General features: G+C 35.6%; 1 protein-coding gene across 5 annotated transcripts in view; it reads left to right on the top strand.

Moving 5' to 3' along the window:
* The window catches only part of ROBO2 (roundabout guidance receptor 2), a 579,902-nt gene that overhangs the window by 540,081 nt on the left and 16,749 nt on the right, over positions 1 to 23,072 (top strand). For all 5 annotated transcript variants that reach the window (XM_079922998.1, XM_079922997.1, XM_079922996.1 and 2 more), the window contains exons 21-23: positions 3,062 to 3,218; positions 11,849 to 12,109; positions 16,325 to 16,530. In XM_079922998.1, coding sequence (XP_079779124.1) covers positions 3,062 to 3,218; positions 11,849 to 12,109; positions 16,325 to 16,530 — 624 coding nt within the window. The remainder of the gene's footprint in view (positions 1 to 3,061; positions 3,219 to 11,848; positions 12,110 to 16,324; positions 16,531 to 23,072) is intronic.

The raw sequence follows: 23,072 nt of genomic DNA, 5'->3' as shown, positions 1-23,072 counted from the left end.
TTGTGCTTATAATCAGAGGTATGTTTCCTAAAGCTTAGATTTAAGATCAAACTTCCCTATGGATATTGGATCATATCATACTGATATTATAAGATTTTCTTAATTTGTGCACAGTGATAAAACAAATTTAAAATAATCACAGTAATAAAGAAAATTGGACATTCCTGAGTTATATGAATGAATTTCTCACCCTTTTTGAAACACTCTTATGATTTATTAAATACATAAGTTCTTAGCACTTCTCTTAAAAAAGCCAACCATTAAAAAATATAAAACTCAGATTTTTTCAAAATAGTATCTGCAATCATAATTTTATATATATACATGCATATACAACACAGTGCCACTAGTAATAACTAAATCTTTTTATATGCCAGTATTTGTTTAAAATAGACTATAAGTTTAATTTTAAAATGAGCTATTTTCATAATTTTCTTTACATAGAAATCATTTGTTCAGCATAAGTAAATATAAATCCAAATATTTACATTTTCAGTTGAAGAGGGACGGATCAAATATGTTTGCAAGTCATCAAAATATGTTCCCCTAAAATATAATGCAGGCAGTTCTCACCTTAAAATGCTTGATGATCTTTGGTGGCAAGTAAACAGCAACACAATGAATGGGTTCACTTAGATCAAGATACAGATCTCAGATAGAGAATTTAATTTTCTTAGCTCATATCATATGCCACTATTATGCTAAGAGCCCACCTCTTAACTCATTCTAGAGAAGACAAAGCATGTTGATTGATAGTCTTACCAAAAGTACCCACAATGAGAGGCAGAAATTTCCCCCAAAGAGGGGAAAGTAGACATTGTATGGAAAACCCTCCCAAATTCCCCCTATGAATCACCTCTGCTTCCACAGCACATTTTTAAGTAAGTTGTTTGGAAGAGTTGATAATGGCTTTCCTGACCTTGGACAAGGATTTCAACAGAGCTGGGTTCAGAGCTGCTGAAATTGTAATTTCCAGTAAAGCTGCTGCCTTCTAAATTGCTTGTTCTCTTACAGTGTGAATACGGACCACAAACACAGAAAGAACCTCTATTTTCTCATCTATAAAATGGAGATGTAAAAACTTCCCTATTTGTGTCACTCAGTTCTGATGGTGATCATATAACATTTCTAAAAGTGCTATAAAAAGTGAAAAGAACATAGTACACATATAAATATACAAGGGATAAAAGAGGTACAACTAGGGAAAAGCTATGAAGAACACACGCCCAACCCATTCTTCTTTTAAGTATTGAGACATAGTTCTGATACTACCGAGAAAGATACAATCTTGTTTATGATTGTTTTGATCAAGAAACAAAGAATTAAGGCTCACCTACCTTAAACACAAAAATTACAGACTTAAATTCAATCAGGTTTATTATTTTTATTCTGAGAATCGGATTATTTCTGGGATCCTCATTGGGGTAGGAGTTGGGTGTGGAATGGCTTTGGAAACAGGTAGGATTTAGTTTGCTTTGAGATAGAGGAGATGCGAGAGTGTGATAATGACTGGCATTTACTGAACATTCTATATATTCTGAGCCATTTATATGCCTTATCTCTTGTAATACTCAAAATAACCCCCCAAGATAGTAACTTTATATTTTTTTACATGTATGGAAATTGAGGTGATATCTATGAATAACTTGTCAAGTAGGTGAGAAACTAGTTTTCAAACCCAGAGATCCAGCTCTTATCCTCAAAGCAGAAGATACCTGTTCTCCTTTCTCTTAATACTTCTTCTGCCAAAGATAAAAAGTGAAAGGAAAGGTGAAAGCACTCAGTTTTCAGGGATGCTCTTTTAAATATGTGTGTATATGTGCACACTACCTAGAAAACAGACATAATTCCATAATTGGCAATAGTGTATACGTCCAGTTCAGTAGTTTCATCACTTTCTGGCACTCAAAGTTATTATAATTTTCTGAATTGGCTGATGCAGGTTAGTAATTGGTAGAAGAAAAGAAATGAGGTAAACTTCAGTGGTATCTCTATTGTTAGATAGCTCTGCTACAATTTGATGCTCATAACTTTTAGTTCCAGAAAGATGTAGTCCAAGGGGTCAATACCATTTTTTTTTTTGGAGATACAGCTATTGACTGTAGTGGGAGTGACAGAAGTTGCTTAGGTTCCCCTGAAACATTTTTTTGTCATTCTGCTCAAGAAGTACACGTTTCTGCATCCAACTGTGGTCCACTTGGGAAGAAACTTGATGTACTTAATTTTGGCGGAGTAAAAAGTACTGCACTGAACAAATGATAAAACTATATTTTTATATTTTTTAAACTCTATTTCATTAAGCTCTGGTAATTCCAGATACGGCTTATATGCTGCCAACCTACTTTCTGCTCATGTTTTGTACATGAATTCATTTGTATTATGAGAATACTGAAACTGATTACTCTATTTCCATTAATCTTCCCCATATTTGGAATTTTAAGAAATGTTATGCTTAGACATCTGGGAACTACTCTCACTATATGCAAAAATAATTGTGCCATTCATTAGTCAGAAATTCTATAAAACATATCATTGTGAAAGATTTATAAGTATCCTCAGATTGTAGTTGATTGATTTTTATAAGTTACTTTTGAGAGAAAACTGTTACTCGCCTGGATTAATTAAATTGAGTAAATTCTAATGGAAAAGTTTAGCCTGTATCCTTAGATACTGCATTTTCCACCGAGACAGATTATGCAAAGGAGCATTATAAACGCACTAAAATCTGACATTTGAAAGAATTTGTTATGGCCCATTATTTCATCTAACAATGAAAATGTGGAGGCAGCAGACGTGAATAAATCAATAAATTAGCTTTTGCTACCGCAGCCATGTTTTTGGTTCATTCAACTCTGCAGTTAATGCATTGTGAAAGAAACAATATCATTTTGAGTGATTTATAAAAATGTTTTTCTTATTATATCATTTCATTGTTTATAGCTTTTAACAGCTGTAACATACTGATTCTGGTGTTTTGAAAACATAAATACATCTTCCTGCCTGATATACTCTGTTTCTTGTGATATTCACTATGTCTGAATAAATGTATTATTATTTTCAGGTGGGAAAGGTGGAAAAAAGAAGAAAAATAAAAACTCTTCTAAAGCACAGAAAAACAATGGATCAACCTGGGCCAATGTTCCGCTACCTCCTCCCCCAGTCCAGCCCCTTCCTGGTACAGAGCTGGAACACTATGCAGTGGAACTGCAAGAAAATGGGTAAAAATATCTCATATACCAGCAAAATGCCCAGGGCTATCCTCCTTTCTCTGTTATGCATTTTTGTCTTGATACTGTGTCGTCTTCCTGTTTTCCCTGCCGCCTTCCCAACCTGTTCATTGCTCCCCCCCTCTTTTATTGTTTGCCCCATCTATATATTTTTAGCTGATAAATACAACACAGCACATATTGAGGACGTAGAATCCTTGACCATCAAGTGCCTTAGATTGTCTGCAATCATGATAATGCAGCCTCCATTTATAATATTGCTTGTTAGTTTGAAAGCAAGTAGCCCAGAGCTCTGTGAACTAAAGAGGCACTCCTGAGAAGGGCTGAAAAGGAAATTAAAATAACCTTCTTCATCATCCCTCGCATTTCTCTAATGACTTGATGTCTGGCCATAGCAGGGCGCCCACTGTTGAGCTCCATCACAATGGGATAATTGTAGGGATCTGGCCAGTGGGTAGGACTTTAATCATCAGCTTTGATGGGAATTTAGGGGTCCAAACAATAAAGGAGGTTCAAGCCAATGCACACTCTGTAACAAAACCTTTTAAGTTAGAAAATTTCCTTTAAGAGTTTTAAGTTAAGTGACCAGCTTCCTTATTCTTTCCCAAACATCTCACAAGAATTGGTTTGTTTTCCTCTGTTAGTTTAAGTGTTAATTGATTTTGAAGTAGAAAGACATTGATACTGTTTATTTTTTAATCCAAAAAAAATAGCTAGTCAGAAGAAACATAGTCTCTTTTTCTATTTTAATAATTCTAAGTGCTCTGTCTTCCTCACAATTTCCAGGTCACCCATTGCTTTTGACTAAGAAAAATGCAGAATAGAGGCAGCTTTTTATTCCAAGTTTTCCTTTATTTAGAAGTATTTAGGTATTAAAATATCTCAGTTTATTTAAATAATGATTTTATTTCTTATCTTGTTTTACATAAAGATCACATGCACATGCTTATAATTTTTTCTCCATCTCCTTTTTTCTTACATAATTGCTGTCTTTGAGGTCTCCAGATTCATTTTCCTAACTAGAACTTTCTTTATCACATTTGCTTCCGAAAAAAGATTCCATTTGCTTTTTCTTTCAGTTACCTAATATATATACACATATACTCTATATATTCATTATATACACAGATAGATAGATAGATGGGCATGCATATATATAAATAAGCATACCTCCATATTTTTTCTCTATATCTTTCTTTCCCTCCAAAGGGCTTCATTTGCTTTTGTGAGATTGTAGTTCCCATATATATGCATGTCATTTTTATTATACTTTTGTTAAAACGTTCACACCTGAAATAGGAAGTTAAAAGTATACCTTCTTTCTCTGACTTTTTTAAAAACAAAATTTTGCCCATGATCTTATGTAATACATATCAATAATAAAATATGTTAGTGTCACACAATTCCTAGGCAGGGAAGCAGGGAACAGAGGTGTGTATTTCACAAGAAAATATTATTACAGGGCTTAGAAAAATGCATTTTAAAGGCTGTAATTAGAAAATAAGAAAATAGAACTTGTAAACTGGGGAGAGAAAAGTAGTGTTGTTAAACATTTACAAACATAAAGTCTTGAACTCATTTGGAATCTTGATTAGTAGATTTGAGATGATGATGACTTTGTCCATCTCTTGTTATCTTATTAATATTTTTGTATTTTCTAATGTGAAAACCTTATAATACTGAAAAAAGATTTTTAAATATTTTCTATATTTATACTCTGCTCTTCATGATATTAACTTTGAGCTTTTTTTTTTTTTTTTTTTTTTTTTTTTGCGGTATGCGGGCCTCTCACTGTTGTGGTCTCTCCCATTGCGGAGCACAGGCTCCGGACACGCAGGCTCAGTGTCCATGGCTCACAGGAGCAGCCGCTCTGCGGCATGTGGGATCCTCCCGGACTGGGGCACGAACCCGCGTCCCCTGCATCGGCAGGCGGACTCTCAACCACTGCGCCACCAGGGAAGCCCTAACTTTGAGCTTTTATAGAATAGTTTATATGCCTTGATTTGAAACTTATGCAAATTTAAAGTTTTCTTGAAATATAAACAAAAAGCTTTAGAAGTCACCTGTTTTTAATAATTTTTAACAAACAAGGATTCAGCAATTGTACTTCTTATGGTGATATGTAGATTTTGTTTTTGTTGTTTTAGTATATCATAATAGAGACCTTATTCAACATACATTTTTTTTTAAGAACTGTTAAGCCCAGTGCCAGAAAGGAAAGCAAAAGAGATGAAAGAAACAAAAACACAATTAATAAGGAGGATGTGATCCCTGATTTAGGAAACTCACAGAATTCAGAGGTAGAGACCAGAAACCACACACACACACACACACACACACACACACACACACACACACACTATTTTGTATGGCAAGCCCTAGCTAAGCAATGTGTACAAAATAATAACTTGCATACAGAAAGGGATAACCATGTATGCCAGATAAGGTTGGGGCAAGCATATAGAAGTTGAGTTTTGAGGTGAATCTTAAATCACTTATTCACAAATAATAGTACCCAGAGTTGGGTGTCTGTTGGGTGCCGGGCTCTGAGCCAGAAGCAAAAAGGACAAAGATAATGAGAAGTAGTCCCTAACATAAAGTAACCGCCACATCAGAATAGCTTTCTAACCAATGAGTACAACAAAACGTTACTAATGTCACTATTAGTCGTGCAGATGGAGAGAAATTTTCCTAGCCAAAGGCGAAAAATAGAAATAAAATGAAAGATGAGGAAAAAAAAGAATAGTCCCATTAGTTTTCCTTTAGTACTTCCTACTTTTCCTTTGAAACCCCACCCTATTCTAGTTAAGGTTACTTACCTTTCCTTTATTTGTCATTATTCCTTAAACTTACTTCTCTATTGTAATACTCATCACATTGCATTCTACTTGCTTGTCTATATCTTTCTGCCATATGAGGTTTGTTGAGCTTGAAACATGCACAGGATAGAAGATAATTTGAGAAGGTGTCGTGAGGCCAGTTGTGAAGTCTTGTATGTCTTATAGGAATTCTGATCTTTGGGTATAGAAGGTGGATTGGAGGACATGAGGCTAGGGCAGGTAGATAATGTATGGGATATTGCAGCAGAATGGCCAATACCATGAAAATGATAAGAGAATAAAATAAGGCAATGGCAGCAGGATGGAGAGAGAGGGATAGATTTTATCTTTCTTGGCCTTTCTTGAGCTATTTTCCCCCCACAATACTAAATATCAAATGTTATCAAATCATTGTCCTAATAGACGATGATTTGTTAATTCAGTACTATATCAACAATGGTAAATGTTCTCTCTCATCAATATGCCTCTCTCAACTAGACAAAAATGTATCAAAATGTTTGTTCTTAGCTATAAATATAATGTATTTTAATGTAATCATATGATGCTAGGAAGAATTCAGTAGTAATTCAATAGAAAACTAATGCTTTGTTTTGCTATTGCAATTAGAAATTGGCAGGCTTTTGTGGTTGTTGAACTTTATTGTATTTTTATTAGTAGTTTGGTGTTTGTATCTGGCCTTTCACAAGTTAGTTCACATGCAACATTGATTTGTTGCCATCCTGCTTATTATTCACCAGGCAAGACAGATAATATGATGCCTCATATTTCACTGACAGGAAGTCAAAGAACAAAAGCTCCTCTAGGAAAGGTTGGCCAAAAGACCTTTGGATTGGCATTAGAATCGTTTTCACAGTCTTTTTTAGGTTACTGCAAGAAAAAGTTGAATTTTCATTGCTCAAAGGTATACATCTGTAAATATGAAGGAAACTCTAAAACCAGAACTATGCTTTGCATAACATTCATAGAGTCATCTATTATTTTCTTGCCCTTCTTCAGAAACTGCACAAAACCTAAGTATCTGTTGTTCTGGAATGAATTAAGACATGAATACCTCAGAGGTGATGCACAGTTGTCCCCATCGTATGATTTGCACCATATCCCAAATTTCTTTGACCTGTTCTCTCATGTTCTTCGCCTAGACTTTCTTTTATCCCCCTCTCTCTATTTTCCACTTCTTGCACAAATGACTGAGATGAATCCATGGATTTTTCTTAGTTCTGCTTCTGTTCCACAGGGGGACAGAGTTTGCTCACTACTGTTCTAGATTTTCTTTGTAGAAAAGACTTGGCAGAATTGATGATAAACACCCATTCTAGTTAAATGGAATAGCAATTAGAATATTTTTTAGTCATTTAGTACATTATGTAATGTAACTGTATAATGTTAAAACTCATATTTTATGGTAGACTCTCCTTTGCCTGATGGTATTTGAATAATAAAAAAATGAGTTGAGTGAAACTAATTACAATTTTTTATGTTACCTTAATACATGATATATGTACCATTACTTACTCCTTTTCTTATGTTCTATATGTATTTTCATTCCATATGTGTGTTCCCTTTGAATTATTTGAAGTAAGCATAGTTTACTACTTATGAAGTAGGGAAATTTTAGGAGATAATTCCCTACTTCCATTTGAAAGATTGAATATATAAATGTTCTTTCTTTGTTCAAAGGTAGGACATCCCTGACAATAGTCTATGTAAGCAAGGAAAGTACATGTACTAGTTTATAGAATAAAATTGTGCTATTTTGTAACAAGTTTATGAAATAAATTTAATTATAACTATTGATAAAGTATAACAGGATGCATATTCCATATTGAAAATGGGCAGTTTTTAAAAAAAAATTAGGCTACTTATACATATTTTTGTTTGACTTAATAATATAGCATTTAAAGTTAAGTAAGTTAAGGAAAGAAACCTAAGCATTCTTAATAATGAAGCAGTTTGTGAGTTTTCATTTCAAATCAATAAATATGCTTATCATATACTATTTTTAAGGTATTCCATCAGATGTGGCCAAACAGGAATAGTTCAATGTCATTATGTTAATGTAGCTTAAATCCACTTGAGGAAAAAATACTATTAACATGTGAAAGGTTAAATACTAAAATAAGTTGGACAACAGTTACAGAAATCAACATTGGAAATGGCAGAAGACAGTGTATAATCAATTTTCAAGCAAATGTGCAAAGATATTATCAGTGCAAGTTCAGAAGAGTTATATATCAGTGCTACTTGGCCTCATCAGGGAAATCTTTATAAAAGATATGGGATTTAGCCTGTAGCTTGAAGGATTTGTAAGAGTAAGCTAGGTGAAATTGGAGGAGTCTAGCTTATTTGAAATAAGTTGAATTCTTTAAACTAATGCACCAGGATGGAAAAGTACAAAGAAAGGAGGAAACAAACCAATTTCTTTTGAGCAGGAGATTCTTGTTGAGAAACTGAAGAAAACATCTGAAAAGGTAGGTTGAGGCTTTGACACATTTAATGGACAGAACAGAGTAAAGTGAAGTGAATGTTTTATTCCAAGAGTTCTGATGTTTTCATAGACAGAAAGTGTAAGTGATGTGCAAGATTGATTAGAAGATGGGGAAAATTAAAAGCAATAAATCCAACTGGGATCGTCATTACGAACTTTTACACCACAGACTCTTATCTTCGAATGAAATCTAACTGTGATCTCCAACATAAAAAACATTAAAAATGCCATCGTTTTAGAGCAATATATTTTCTCGGGTCATACTGGTACTTATATAGCCAAGAAATGGGAATACAAGTTTAACCGTTGATATTTTCTAATATATAAGAGTGGTTATTTGTAACACACTAAAGTGTGCCTGATACTAAAATGTAAAAGACATTTCAGAAGAGGTATTATCAGATTATACAGGGCTTCTGAAACAAAGTATTCAGTTTGCAACTCATCGAGGTAGAAGATTATTCAGGTACCCTCAACAAGAGATGAAAATTTAACAGCCAAAGATGTCATCACACTCTGTATAAAACCTCTCAGTGACTATCCATCACCCACAGGCAAAATTCCAAACTCTTTCTTGGGGCTGATGAAGCCCTTCATGATCTAGCACATACTCACCTCTCCTGCCTCATCTATAACCAACCTTCTCTATTGGCCAGCTGTTACCAGTTAGAAAGCTGAGTTCTTCAAATACTTTAAATTTTCTCTTCCTCTGGGCCCTCTCATGTGTTACCTAGAATATCCCCTTTTTCAGTGGTCGGCAGAGCCTCACCCAAGCCCCAAACTAATTTCAGCCTCCCTGCTTTATTCTTATAATACTTGGTATCTTTGATTATTTGCTACCTATCAGTCTGCCCCACCGGATTTTATGCTCTATAAAAAGATCCAGTTACCTGACACATGTTGGTCAAATCAAAGGATGATAACTTGAGGAGTTTTAAATAGACTTTATTTTTTTAGATCTGTTGTAGGTTAACAGCAAAACTGAGCAAAAAAATACATAATTTCCCAATTTCCCATGCCTCCACACATGCATAGCCTCTGCCACTATCAACATCTCCCACCAAAGTGGTACATTTGATAAACTGATGAAACTACATTGCCACATAATTATCACCCAACATTCATGGTTTACTTTACGGTTCACTCGTGGTGTCGTACATTCTGTGTGCCGATGTACAAAGAAAAACTGGATGAGTGTATAATGACATGTATCCACCATTGTAGTATCATCCAGAGTAGTTTCACTGTTGTAAAAATCCTCTGTGCTCAGTCTGTTCATCCCTCCCTCCCCTTAACCTCTGGCAACCACTGATCTTTTTACTGTCTTCATAGTTTTGCCTTTTCCAAAATGTCATATAGTTGGAATCATACAGTATGTAGCCTTTTCAGGTTGGCTTCTTTCACTTGGGTAATATGCATTTAAGATTCCTCCATGTCTTATCATGGCTTGATTGTGCTTTTCTTTTTAGCACTGAATAATATTCCATTATCTGGATATGCCACGAGTTATTTACTCATTCACCTACTGAAAGACATCTTTGTTGCTTCGAAGTTTCACTAATTATAAACAAAGCTGCTATAAACATCCATGTATAGGCTTTTTGACAAATTCATTTTTAAACAGGATAATTGGAAAGACACTCCAGTGAAACTATTCAAGAATCATCTGGACATTTACAAATTAGTGTTTTGTAAGGGACATCGAGACTAGATATATATTTTTGTAATATTCATTCTATTTTCAGTTTCTTTAATAGAAACCTTCTATATGCTAGATACTGTAATAGGTGCTGGAAATGCAAAGTGGAGAATTACAGAGTTCTCGAGTTAAGGATCTCATAGAATAGTGGGGAAAAAGAGACGTGAGACAAATAATTCCAGTATAACATGGGGAGTGCACAGTATAAGTATCATGGAATTGTAATCAGTTCCATATGGTGGGAGCAGAGAAGGCTCACAAAACTGAGGACATTTGACTTGAACCTTGAAGGAGAAGCAGGAGCTCACAGTCACATGATTTGAGAGTAGTCATATACAGACCCAGAGATTAAAAAAACATAGAGTAGGCTGGTGTTGGGGAAATAATGGGAAATTAAGCTAGAATAATAGGCTGATGAGATGGGGAAGTATCTTTTTTTAGTCCTTGCTAATGGGTTTGAACTTTTTCTTACATTAGCAATATCACTAATAATTTAAGCATAGGTGTGATGTGAATGAAGATTTTAGAAATATAATCCGATTGCCTGTATGGAAGATATAGAAGGGATGATGATGACATTCCAAGAGACTAGGAAAGCTAATGGGCTGGTTCATCTCAGAAGGAGATTGATCTGTGATCGTGGGAGTAGAGGTGAAGTGTAGAATAAAGACTTGGGGGATATTTAAGAGGTTGAATTTATAGGACAATTACATCTAATAAAATTGCTTATCTTATCCTTAAGTCTCCATTTAAAAGTGCATTGGGATCTATTTGATTTAAGAAAATAATAGCACAACAGAGAAGGTGTAAATAAAAATGCTACTGATTTTGTGTCACAATTAAAACATTGGGGATTAATTTTCTATGTTCCCTAACCAGAATCCCTAAAACATGCTGTTTTTAAAATTGTTGTTTTTCTTTTTAATATATATTTTATAGGATTAGGTTTTAAATTTCTGTTTCTATAGATTTGAGATGTTGAGATACAAGGAGACATCAGTTTCTAATGAAAAAATTAAGAAAATTAAGACAGTTGAAAGGCTATTGAATACATTTTGTAGCACAAAGTCTTAATGATTGACATGTCATATGGAATGAAAGGTTGGCATAGATCTAGAATAAGAGTAAATAAAATTATCAAACACTTCTTAGATGAATATTGGCATATTCTGTTGGTGCACAAGGATGAACAAGAGAAGAAAATAGTTAAATCTACAAGCACTAAATTCATTAATTGTCTTTAATTGGCAATTTGGTTTTTCTACGTCAGTAACTTTGTTGGGAAGTTATTGCCTTTTGTAACTGTCGGGGTAACAATTAGCTAAAAAGATCTTTTAAGAATAAATTGAGATCTTGAGATAACCGATGTACTTATGATTAGAAATTAGATAACAGCCAGGTGATTTACTATAATAGTGCCAACAACCAGAAATCAGGAGGAAATAAACTGGGAGAACATTTTAGATGCTACTGTGGTTGCCATTCATTGCCAGTGTATTTGTGTGTGTGTGTGTGTGTGTGTGTGTGTGTTTGTGTGTGTGTGTGTGTGTGTGCGCACCTAAGTGTTAATGTGCTTTTTTTCCTCATTTAATTTCAGCTATGACAGTGATAGCTGGTGCCCACCATTACCAGTACAAACTTATTTACACCAGGGTATGGAAGATGAACTGGAAGAAGATGATGATCGTGTCCCAACACCTCCTGTCCGAGGCGTGGCTTCTTCCCCTGCCATTTCCTTTGGACAGCAGTCCACTGCAACTCTAACTCCCTCCCCACGGGAAGAGATGCAGCCCATGCTGCAGGCTCACCTGGATGAGTTGACAAGGGCCTATCAGTTTGATATAGCAAAGCAAACATGGTAAATATCCTCATGAGGTCAGGGGACCCATGCTTTCAACACATGGATAGAGGAAACGTTCTTTCACATTAAATTCACAAGAGAGTCTCATTGAACTCTACAGCTGGGGTTAGAAATGCTTTTGTACAACTCCTTCATCATCCAGATAAGGAAATTGACTGAAGAAATGTTAAAGAATTTGACCAAAGTCACACAACTAATTAGAGTGAACTGGAGCAAGAATTCAGATCTGCTGAATTTCAGGCTCAAGTACTTTTGGCTACACCAGAATCTTTTCTAATTTACAGTTTAGCTTCAATTAGCTTATCCTTGAACTCACTTCCAACACCATAATGAAGGACTCTTTTTAGATTCTTCAAAGTGCCTGTGATTAATTCTGTATGTGTTTGTGAATATGTAAATGTAAGCTTCTGCAAATCACATATGGTCAGTGTCAGTTATTAAAAGACCTTCTTTGGGCTGAACTAAATGAGACAGAAAAGAACAACAATGTTAGTAACAGTAAATGCACACACACACAAAAAAGCCCCTAGAATAAATTACAAATCCCAAATTCCTTTTTTTCTCATTGATTCATAAACTTTCATAAGGTATATATGGCAGTCTGCTGATGTATCCTGTGAAAAATATGACAGGAATACAAGTGGAACCAACTCTCACAATTCTGTGCAGTTATTTTTTCTTATTTTCTCTCCCTTCTCCCAAACAGTAACATGTAAGTTTGACTCCTGAAAATGAAATCTCAGTAACATACCTCTGATTATCTTATGTTGATTTACGTCCTGTGCTTGAAGTTAAAGTTTTATGAAAGAGCCTTAGCTTCTTTTTTGGTAGTTTTAGCTACTGGGATGAGCTGATAATGAGATGTCTTATTCTCAGTGTTAATGAACTATGTGTTTTAAAAATACAACTAAATATACAAAGAGATACTCAAACCAGGAATATCATTTAAAGCTTATTACAAACATAGGTTCTTTTTTTAGAACCAGAGGTTCTTGAACATTTTCTCAATCATCAGATGTTTTTCCAAAGGTCAAAGACATTTTACCGGTAAACAGTATTATTTTGCATCAGTCTGCTTTATAAAATACAACTATTGAAGTTGAAGCCAGCTGCTTTAAGAGCCAGAGGATTTCTTTCAAGTTAATTAAATGAAGCCCTGCCTATTAGTCCTTTAAAGCACAGATTCTAGCTTGGAGGGTCTCAGCGCTGCCTGCGTTTTGGAATCATCTGGATAACCTGGATGCGTAGGCCCCAACCCCAGATATTCTGATTGTTTGGTCTGGGATTTGACTAGGGTCAGCCAAGGCTGGACCACTGCCACTGCCGCTCCTTACTAGCTGTATGACAACGGGCAACTCGCTTAACACTTCTGTGCTTCAGTCCCCCATTTGTAAAATATAATGGTAATAGGAATTGACTCATCTACAAAGTGAGAGGGCAGTCCCCCCAAGACCACCCTCACTTCTGACACTATGTACAAGTTTGGAGAGTCCCCAAGACTACCCCCAGGTTCAAGAATCGCTAGAAGGAGCCACAGAACTCACTGAAAGCTATTATACTTGAAGTTATAGCTTATTATAGTGAAAAGGTAGATTAAAATCAGCCAAGAGAAGAAATGCGTGGGAGAAAGGCTAGGAAATTCCAAAGACGGATCTTCCATTTGTCCTCTCCCAGTGGAGTAGTGAAAAGCACAATTTCTCAGCAACTCAGTGTGACGATATGGGTCAACCAGGGAAACTCACATGAGCCTTGAGTTTCAGAGTCTTTATTGGGGGTCTGTCACATAGATGTGGTTGACTATCTGCATGGCTGACCAGGGTCTATGGCCCCTCCAGAAGGTGAGCTGATATCCTGTGACTCGAAGTTCCCTCCATAAATCATATAGTTAGACTTTCTGGAGGAGCCTCTGGCCTCCAGGTAAAGACATTTTATCAGACAGGATGTTCTAGAGCTTAGAGATTACCTCTCAGGAGTACAAGGCAAAAGTCTAACTTCTCTTTGGGCAAGGTCAAATTCTTTATTTCACACCATTGTTTTTGGGAGAATTAAATGAGTTTACGCTTGTATAGTACTTAGTAAATTATCTAGCCACGTTATAGCTGTTATTATTCAGAGGGCTTGGGTTTTCACCTGAGTTGTTTATTGCTGTCTTTCCACTCTTAGAGCCCCACTTAGTGAGTGCTCTATAGACACTTGCTGAATGAGTGAACAAACTAGTTCTCGTCCACCTGCCCCAAGTACCCACAGAGCACACCCTGCTTCTCTCTCTGAGTATGCTTCTGTTAATCCAACAGTCCTCCAGAATGCCATGCTGACGCCCCATGTAGGAGGTATGAGTCTTCATGTGCTCGCACAGAACCTTGCCCTACTAGGATGGCAGTGCCAGCCCATCTGGGCTGCACATCGACATCACAGGAGGAGTATGTAAAAATAATAATTCCAGGCTTCACCTCCAGGGATTCTGTTCCTATTGACCCATGAAGTGCAGAACACAGTGCCTGTTACTAGAAGATACTTAAAAACGTTACGTACCCTTTTCCTGTTCATCTCCTCATTCTCCCGAATTCAAGGAATACACTTTCACCACTCAGTGTGTCTTGGTTCCATTAAGAGGTGTCACCAGTGCTGTAGGACTAGAGTGTTGGTCTGTTCGGTCCTTCTTAGGACCAAAGTGAAAATTATTAGACAAGAATGGCTCATGTATATAAATATCACTTTATATTCTCTTGCTCATGACTTGACTCAGTCCATCCACTCTTCACAAACAGAATTTGAGGTTACACTTAGAGCAAGATGTTGCCATCAACACTCAAGATTTTCTGTGAAAGCATTAGTTAGGAAACTTCCTGACTTTCCAATGAATGAGCTGTGATGAATGCCAGGTAATAAATGGGACCTCAAATGCCTTATCTATTAAATTAAAGATGTGGGCCTGATGATATTGAGGTAGCTTCCAGAACTAATATCTTAGGTTTTTTAACATTAAAAGGTCTAGAATCTTGTTAATATTGGAGTTGGTTACAAGTTCAAGAATGCAGTTGGGAGAAGAATATTAAACAAATTCTGGAAAAATGAAATATTTTCCCCATAAGTGCAAATATTAAAGAAAATCTTGTATCTTTAACTCAAAAACTAACCATAAAAATGCATAAATCGCCCTTAAATCCAGTGGTCTTTTAAGTATTTTGTATCAAGGCAAAAAAAACCCCAAGAAAACCAAATGTGTCAAAACATGCTATATTCCCTCTATAATGACAGTAACAAATAACAGACTTACTTTCCTTCAGCATTTTATGGTTTAGAAAAAACTCCTAAGTAGTCACCAAGCGAACTGACTGGACTCTAGTGTCCAGCTCTGCATTTTACTAGCCATGTTATTTGAAACTTAAGTCACTTAAATTTGAACCTCCCTTTAAAAAATTCTGAAAGAGAGGTGATATACCAGTTCTATCTACTTCCCAAGGTTGCAATTAGAGTTATTCATTCATTGCAACTGGTTTATTTGGCACACCTACTGTTCTAAACACAGAGTGCTGAGATGAATCTTTTCTGCCTTTGAGGTGTTTAAGACTTTGGTGGCTAAGACAGATGCAAAAATATTAGCTAGAGCAAAATTAGCCATTCCTCCCCAGTTTAACCTAAACTCGTTCAAGTGGAAACAATCACCCAGCCTGATTCCTGGGGGATCGTGCAGGAGGAAAGCCTCATAGGGCAGCGAATGGGCCGTGGTTGGAGGGAGAAGGTGTTGGTATTAGATTTTCATGTGACATCTTTTCTTCATAAGGGCCAGCAGGTGATGTGGGTTACACAGGCTGAGTAGAACTTTGACACAAAACTGGGAATGTAATTGTATTCTTTTTGGACCAAAAAATATCAGCTTTAAATAGATATGTGTGACGACTATTCCTATTCTCCTCTGGGTGATTTATTTGCACAAAAATGTTGGGTCTGTAGTCTTTTTCCTCTGTGTATCATCCCGTAAATACCCATAGAAGAGTGTAATAGTCTATACTGTTGTTACTGTTTTGGCAAGTCATGTATATGTAGACCATTGTCTCTGCTGAAATGTAAGGAAGCATAGTAAGCTCCAGAATTAGTTAAAGGAAAGCAAGAAAACAAAATTAGTTACCACAGCAGGCTGTTTCATTCTAATTACAATTTTGTGGAATGCTAACCAGTACTTTTTTTTTTTCCTTCCCTTGTGAATTCTAGGCATGTTCAAAGCAATAATCAACCTCCGCAGCCCCCGGTTCCACCATTAGGTTACATGTCCGGAGCTTTGATTTCCGATTTGGAAACAGATGTTCCAGATGATGATGCTGATGATGAAGAGGAAGCTTTAGAAATCCCCAGGCCCCTGAGAGCACTAGAACAGACGCCCGGATCCAGTACGGACAATCTAGACAGCTCTGTGACAGGTAATGGAACTGATTTAATAGGAATAAGTGACCCATTTGTAATATTAAAATGCATCGAAAGTCAAATACTTTCTTATGTAAGATTTATTCCACTCCATCTATTTCTTTAACATTTTTAATATGTTAATATTAAACACAAAATTCAAAAAGGATTTGGAAATACTTTTGCTTCGCTGCAAAAATGATAAGAAAAATTCATGAATTTTAAAAAGCTTTAAGACATGAAAGAAAACTCAGTTATATCCAGGGCTTTCATGAAAAGTTCACTCTACTGGGGAAACAAGTCTATTACGTAAAAAACCTTGACTTTTAAAAATGATATATTTTGTATATCAGGAGCAACATGCAAAGTGAATGCAATCTTAAAACGCTGCTTGATAGTTCACTCCGTAAAATCATTCACTGATGAAAGTAAGCAGCTCTTCAGAATAAGGCTCTCTAAGGTTGCACAAGGTATTATTTTTAGAGTGGAGAAAATGTATAGCGAGATAAACGATACATTTATGCGTTTCATATTGTTGATCCAATAATTGCTTCTCTCCCAAGAAAGAGTTATTTTTGCTGTTTACCCCTTTGACTTCCTCTGGCCTCCTTCACCAAGTGAAAGGCTGCAACTCGTATCCTCCTAGGATGATCCCAGGACTGCCACCTTTTTCCAAGGATTTAAATTTAGCAAATTGTATTTAAAAAAACTTAAATCCTAATGTGTACACAGTGACTGTGGAGAAAAGTAAAACTTCAGTCTTTCTATTCAAGTAGGTATCCCTTCTTTGATACACACACGCAAATGCCTCTTACGTGACTATAAAGATATAAGTGCCACAAATGTGTCGCCCATGCATGTCCTATCCTTGAGTCTTCTCTGTGTGCCACTCATTTCTATATTTACCTTCATGACACTCTTCATTCTAGGAGTGCATTTTACCACAGTCCCATTTAATTCATTTTTCCTCCAACGGCTTCTTAATTTGCACACATTTCACACTGTGTGTTACAGTTCAAAAACACTGATGGAAATTCCTTTATGAAAGTGATGGAGAAGCATGAGTACCTACATGTTTCCTCTGCACGACTTCCTGAATTACACAATGTCATGCACAAGCCTACACTTTTCAGGTTTTCTTTTTACCTGGGGGCTGTCTGCATGCCGAGCTAATTAAGATTTAAGAAGTGCAGATAAACTGCTGTGATTTGAAATCCAGATCCGACTGAAGGTGGCAGAGCAAAAGTTTAAATCTTTGAATGCAGAGAGCTAACTTATTACTGCACTATTATGTTAAGCCCCTTTGCCTGAATTTCTAGCATAATCTCCTTCAGGGTAAAATCTGCATAGTTTTGCATGTCTCGCTGCTGATACTGAACTCTTTTCTATTAGGAGTGCAGTAAAAATTGCAATGATAAAAGTCAGCCAGAGCCTGTGTAGTTCTTTTCTTAAATATTATAATGTCAAAGATGATAAATATACCTATAAATCAGGAGAAGGCCATTTTGAACTTTTACATGCTCACCTGTTAATAACATGTTTCACTGTTAATATGACTGCAGTTAAAGACAATCTGAATTTCCCCTTGTAGCTGGTATAATGTTCATTCCAAATGAAGCTTTTATTGGTAAGAAAAAGTCTGTTTTCCTACTTAAATTCGGTGCTTAATTACTGCCATATATAAAAACCTCAAGGTGTTTAGGTATGCATTCCACAAGGAATTTATCCTATGATAATATCTCTCCTTAGTTAGTAAAAGAAGTTGCACTCTATACCAAAGGAGCCAAGCAGGAAACTTTTTTCTTTTTTTGGGGGGCGGGGGGATTTACAATAACTTTGTGGGGAAGGTATGATCAAAGATTTAATTTGCTTTCTAGGGTGTAAGTGTAATTTAAAGTAAATAAAAGTTAAAAATAAAAGTAAATATAGTTTTTCAGAAAAAGGATGTGTGTGTAGGGAGGGACTGTGTGTACAGAAGAGTGTGCGTGTCTGAAAGTATAGCCTGGGTTTGTGATTATGTGTAAGGTGTGTGTGTGTGAGTGTACGTAGGAGTACGTATATGAGCATACATAGGACGTTGAGTGTAGTAGAGCATGTGTGCATGTGTGTATGTGTACCTGGGGGTGGCCCTGAGATGCATGTGTGTATGGACCAAATGCTACAGAAACCAACATGCTAATGAATATTGCTCTAACGTGTTTATGTTTTCTTCAGACACTCAAGGCTAGTTTAATGGTGCTAAATGAGGTGGGCAATAAAACAGAGGCTATTTCCATTGGCTTTGTATGTTTTTAAGATGGTAAGTGCCCACGGAGAGGATTCTGATTTTTCCTCAAATTACCTTGAATTCTAAATTTGTGTGTGGTGTGAGTAAATTAGTCATCACTTTCATCTGAATTCTCTATTTTCATTTTCATGAAACTAATGACCATTTTTTTATGAAATAGAACTAACAGTTACGTACCAGTCCTTGAAACTCTAAAGCCAACCAGAACGAAAGCCCAGCAATAACACAAAGATGGGCTAATAAGACTGTATATAAAATTATTTAGAATTTTACTTCTGAAATATGTTGCATTCCAACAGCTGCCACATTAAGGAATATCAGCAGTTAACAAGGTACAGAGCCTATTTTTGTAAAGAAATAAATATATTATTTTCAAATGTTTTTGGAACAACTAAGAAATTTATGAGGGCCTTTAAATTTTTTGAAATAATGCTTCATGAATGGAAAAGGCCAAGAAGAGAGGAAAGTATCAGTAATTCTATAACCCATAGTCTCAGTGGCTTAGTCTGGTTGGGTAGTTATAACAAAATATCATAGACTAGGTGGCTTAAAGCACAAACAGTGGAAAGCTGACAAGTCCAAGATCAAGGTGTGGGCAGACTGGGTTTCTGGTGAGAGCCCTCTTCTTGGCTTACAGGAAGCCATCTTCTCACTGTGTCTTCACATGGCAGAGAAGGAAGCAAGCTCTCTGATCTCCTTTTATAAGGTCCCTAATCCCACCTTCATGACCTCACCCTCATGACCTCATCTAAACCTAATTTCCTCCCAAAAGCTCCACCTCAAAATACCATAACGTTACGGGTTAGAGCTTCAGCCTATGAATTTTAGGGGGATGTCAACATTCAGTCCATAACATTCAGGCGTGGAAAATGTATTTGAAAATCTGTTATTTATTGATTTCCACAACAAATATTTATTGAAAGTCTATTCCTTCCAGCCACTTGGCTAGGAATTTAGATTTGGTAATAATAGTAATAATAACAACAACAACAACAACTTGCACATATATAGCCCTTTGTACACCCAAGGCACTCTTCTAAACAGTTGCCTGTTTTCATGTATGAGTGGGTTAGTGAGCTAAGAATGCTTCTTACATTTTTAAAGGGTTGTAAGAAAACAAGAAACAAACAAAAAGAAAAAATAAATGACAGACAGCAAAGCCTAATATATTCAGTATATGGCACTTTGCAGGAGAAGTTTGCTGATCCCTGTTCTAAGGTTTTAACATGTATTAACTCATTTAATTGTCACAACCCTATTTTTATTCTCATTTTATAGATAAGGAAATTGAGGCACAGAGGGGTTTAAAGACTTTCTTTAAGATCACCCACCTGATAAGTGGCAGAAGAATGTTCAAAATCAATCAGCCTTACCCCAAAGACCAGTTGTCATGATCCCTGCTCTGGAAATGCTCAACTGTTTTCTCATCTTTGGATTTAGCATATTTAAGAGGAAAATGATTTCCTGGTCTGTTCTTCTCTCTCCCTTTCTGTGCATGTGCATGTATACATATATGAATAAATATATATTTATACAAATACAACACATTATTTTATCTCTGGAAACATTCATTTTTACCCCTTATACACTTAATAAGATCAAAAATATTAAATTTTTAGATGTAACTTTTATTATTTGTTTTTTTCATATTTCATTCTATATTCAGTTATAATGACTCATGCCAACAAAATTCAACTCTCATAGGGAGTCACATTTTTATAATTTTATTTTAATTTATACTTACAGTTTAAACCTACTTGGTTGTAATAAAGTACAAACAATGTTCTGATTACAGCACATCACACTCTTTTTTGTCTAGAAAGTAAACATACAGGATTGTTTCAGTCTTCAGGAATATGCTTGTAATATTTCCTTCTAAATGCCAAACCCACCACTTTTGAGTAACAGGTTGGGGGAAACCTTTAATACTTTTTTCTTTGACTTCCATGGTGGGAGTCAAGGGTGAGTGTTTCCTGTATTTAATGACTCCAGCACAGGGAAAAAAAAAAAAAAAAAAAAACAGAAGGCAATAGGAGAGAGGGCAGGAGAAAAATGTCCTGAACATGGAGTCAAGATTCTAACTGCCTCAGTGATCACAAAAAGTAACACTGAGAGTGAGTGCTGTTAAATGAAACAAATAAAAGTTTCCTTGACTGCTGAACCCCACGTAAATACCCTGGTTGAAAGGAAATAGGGGCTCTATATTTTCTGTATTTTATGTCTTTGGAGGTTTTTGCTGGAAGTCCCAAAGCAGATTATTTTGAAAACAGTAAAACCTGGCAGCCTCACCACCTTACTTGACCACACAGCTTTTAAAGAATTGGCCACTTAAAAGCATGACCTGATTTCTTGCTTTTGTTGCAAAAATTTAAGGAAAATATTTTTGTAATAAGGAAATTTCAGAGGTAATGCTAAAAATCACTAAATAATTTTCTTAGACATTCTCCACAGCTCTGATTTATTTAAAAAGAAATTAAATACTTCAAAATTTAACAGATAAATGTGGAATATCATATATTCAATTTTTATCTGAGTAGAACAAATTAGCAGGTGTCATAGGTCACAAGGAAGAGATTTTTTAATTTCTTATTTTGCTTTCCCTTTTATATTACACATTCCTTTCTCTCTGAGGAATGTAAGTGAATTGTTGTGCATTCAATATGTTTGAGTGAAAGAACTTCTAAATATTAGAAATGTTCTTCTACATCTAGGCAGAGGTCAATATTTGGATTGATTTGTCCAAAGACACTTAGAGCTGAAGATTTTATTTAACAGATAGTTAGACAGATTGCACTTAATAGGAAGAGCTCCTGTATTAAATATTGGCTGAAAAAATGGGGGACAGCCAGTTTTTGTATCTCATAAAAATGGTAATGCAACAATTAGCAGGGTCATATTATAAAGCATACACTTTACTCTAGCTTAATGGGTCTAAGGATGAGCATCTATCAGCAAGGAAGGATTTAGCATAAAACAACATGTAAATGAATTGATGACTGATCATAAATTAATTTTAGTGCTGAAGACATAATGGAGATACAGCAAGATACCACTTTATCATGGTATTTTACTGCTCAGTACCATTTTGCAACAGCTTAATGTCCTATCTGCAGTTCTTCCTTAACAGCTTGAATACATTTGAGATTTTTTTGGCCTTTCAGCAATTTTTAAACCTGAGAAATTTGGAAAGATGGAAGATGCAAACACAAATAAATCTGGCTATGTTACACAAATTCATTTTTCATTAAATGTTTAAATATGTATTGATTATGTTTGTGTCTATAACATGTCAAATTGGCATGGATTGCTTGTAATTTGTGAAGAATCTCTACCTTCGCTGTTTTACCTAGTTTTGGTTTCAACTTTCATGGTTATGTTTACATTTATGAAAGAAAGCCAGTTATCACAAAAGTGGCTTACTTTCTAATTGATGAATCACTGTTTTTCTTTTCTTATAATCATTGTCTTTTTTTGGTAATAGTTTACAGAAATCTTCAGATAATCTTTGATGTTTAAATATAAAGAAAAAGAAAGAATGGTAGCCACAGAGAGATGAAATCAGAAATCATGAAATAAATTTTAACAATTTTACACTATGGAAGAAATTTAATATATGTTATATACTTTTTTACTCATGGTGTATTGCCAATTTTCCTTAAAAATATTTCCCGCAAATGTAGCCATTCCGTATATCATAAGTACTCCATATCTCAAATAGAGAGAATGGGTTGTCAAACATAAAGACAGAGGAGCAAAGAGGGAAAGAAATTTTTTTTCCTTCTGTTTGTTTCCTTCTTGCCCTCCATTTTGAAGGCAAACTCAACTATATTAAGCTGAAGGCACTTGGCCCTCTTTAGTTTGTGGTGATGAGGTTTCCTATTGCCCATTATGGGCAAATCACTATGGCACACATCTCTTCAACTCTAAAGTCATCTATCTAGTTTCTTTGCTCTTACAGAGAGTGGTGAAAAAAGAATATCTTTCTATATTGACCAACACCCACTTGAAGCCATGCCATTCATCCATGCTACCCTCTCTTCCCAGGGAAGGGAAAAAAAGCATCAGAGAAAACTTCGTGAATAACTGGAATTTCTGAGTAATAGTAAGGAGCATTAATGATTGAGATAAAGTCAGAGCAAAGACCCAAAGGCCGGAAAATAGTTGATTTGTTTAGGAATTGGCAAATCTGTATGTGGAAATCCTCATATGAAGGACTAGTTACATCACTGCTTTCCCCATTGTCCAAGTAATCAACAGGAGTTGACTGACCTT

This window comes from Stenella coeruleoalba (genome assembly GCF_951394435.1).
Source record: "Stenella coeruleoalba genome assembly, chromosome: 5".
Taxonomy (NCBI): domain Eukaryota; kingdom Metazoa; phylum Chordata; class Mammalia; order Artiodactyla; family Delphinidae; genus Stenella; species Stenella coeruleoalba.
The sequence above is the reverse complement of the archived record's forward strand: the minus strand, read 5'-3'. Positions and strand labels throughout refer to the sequence as shown.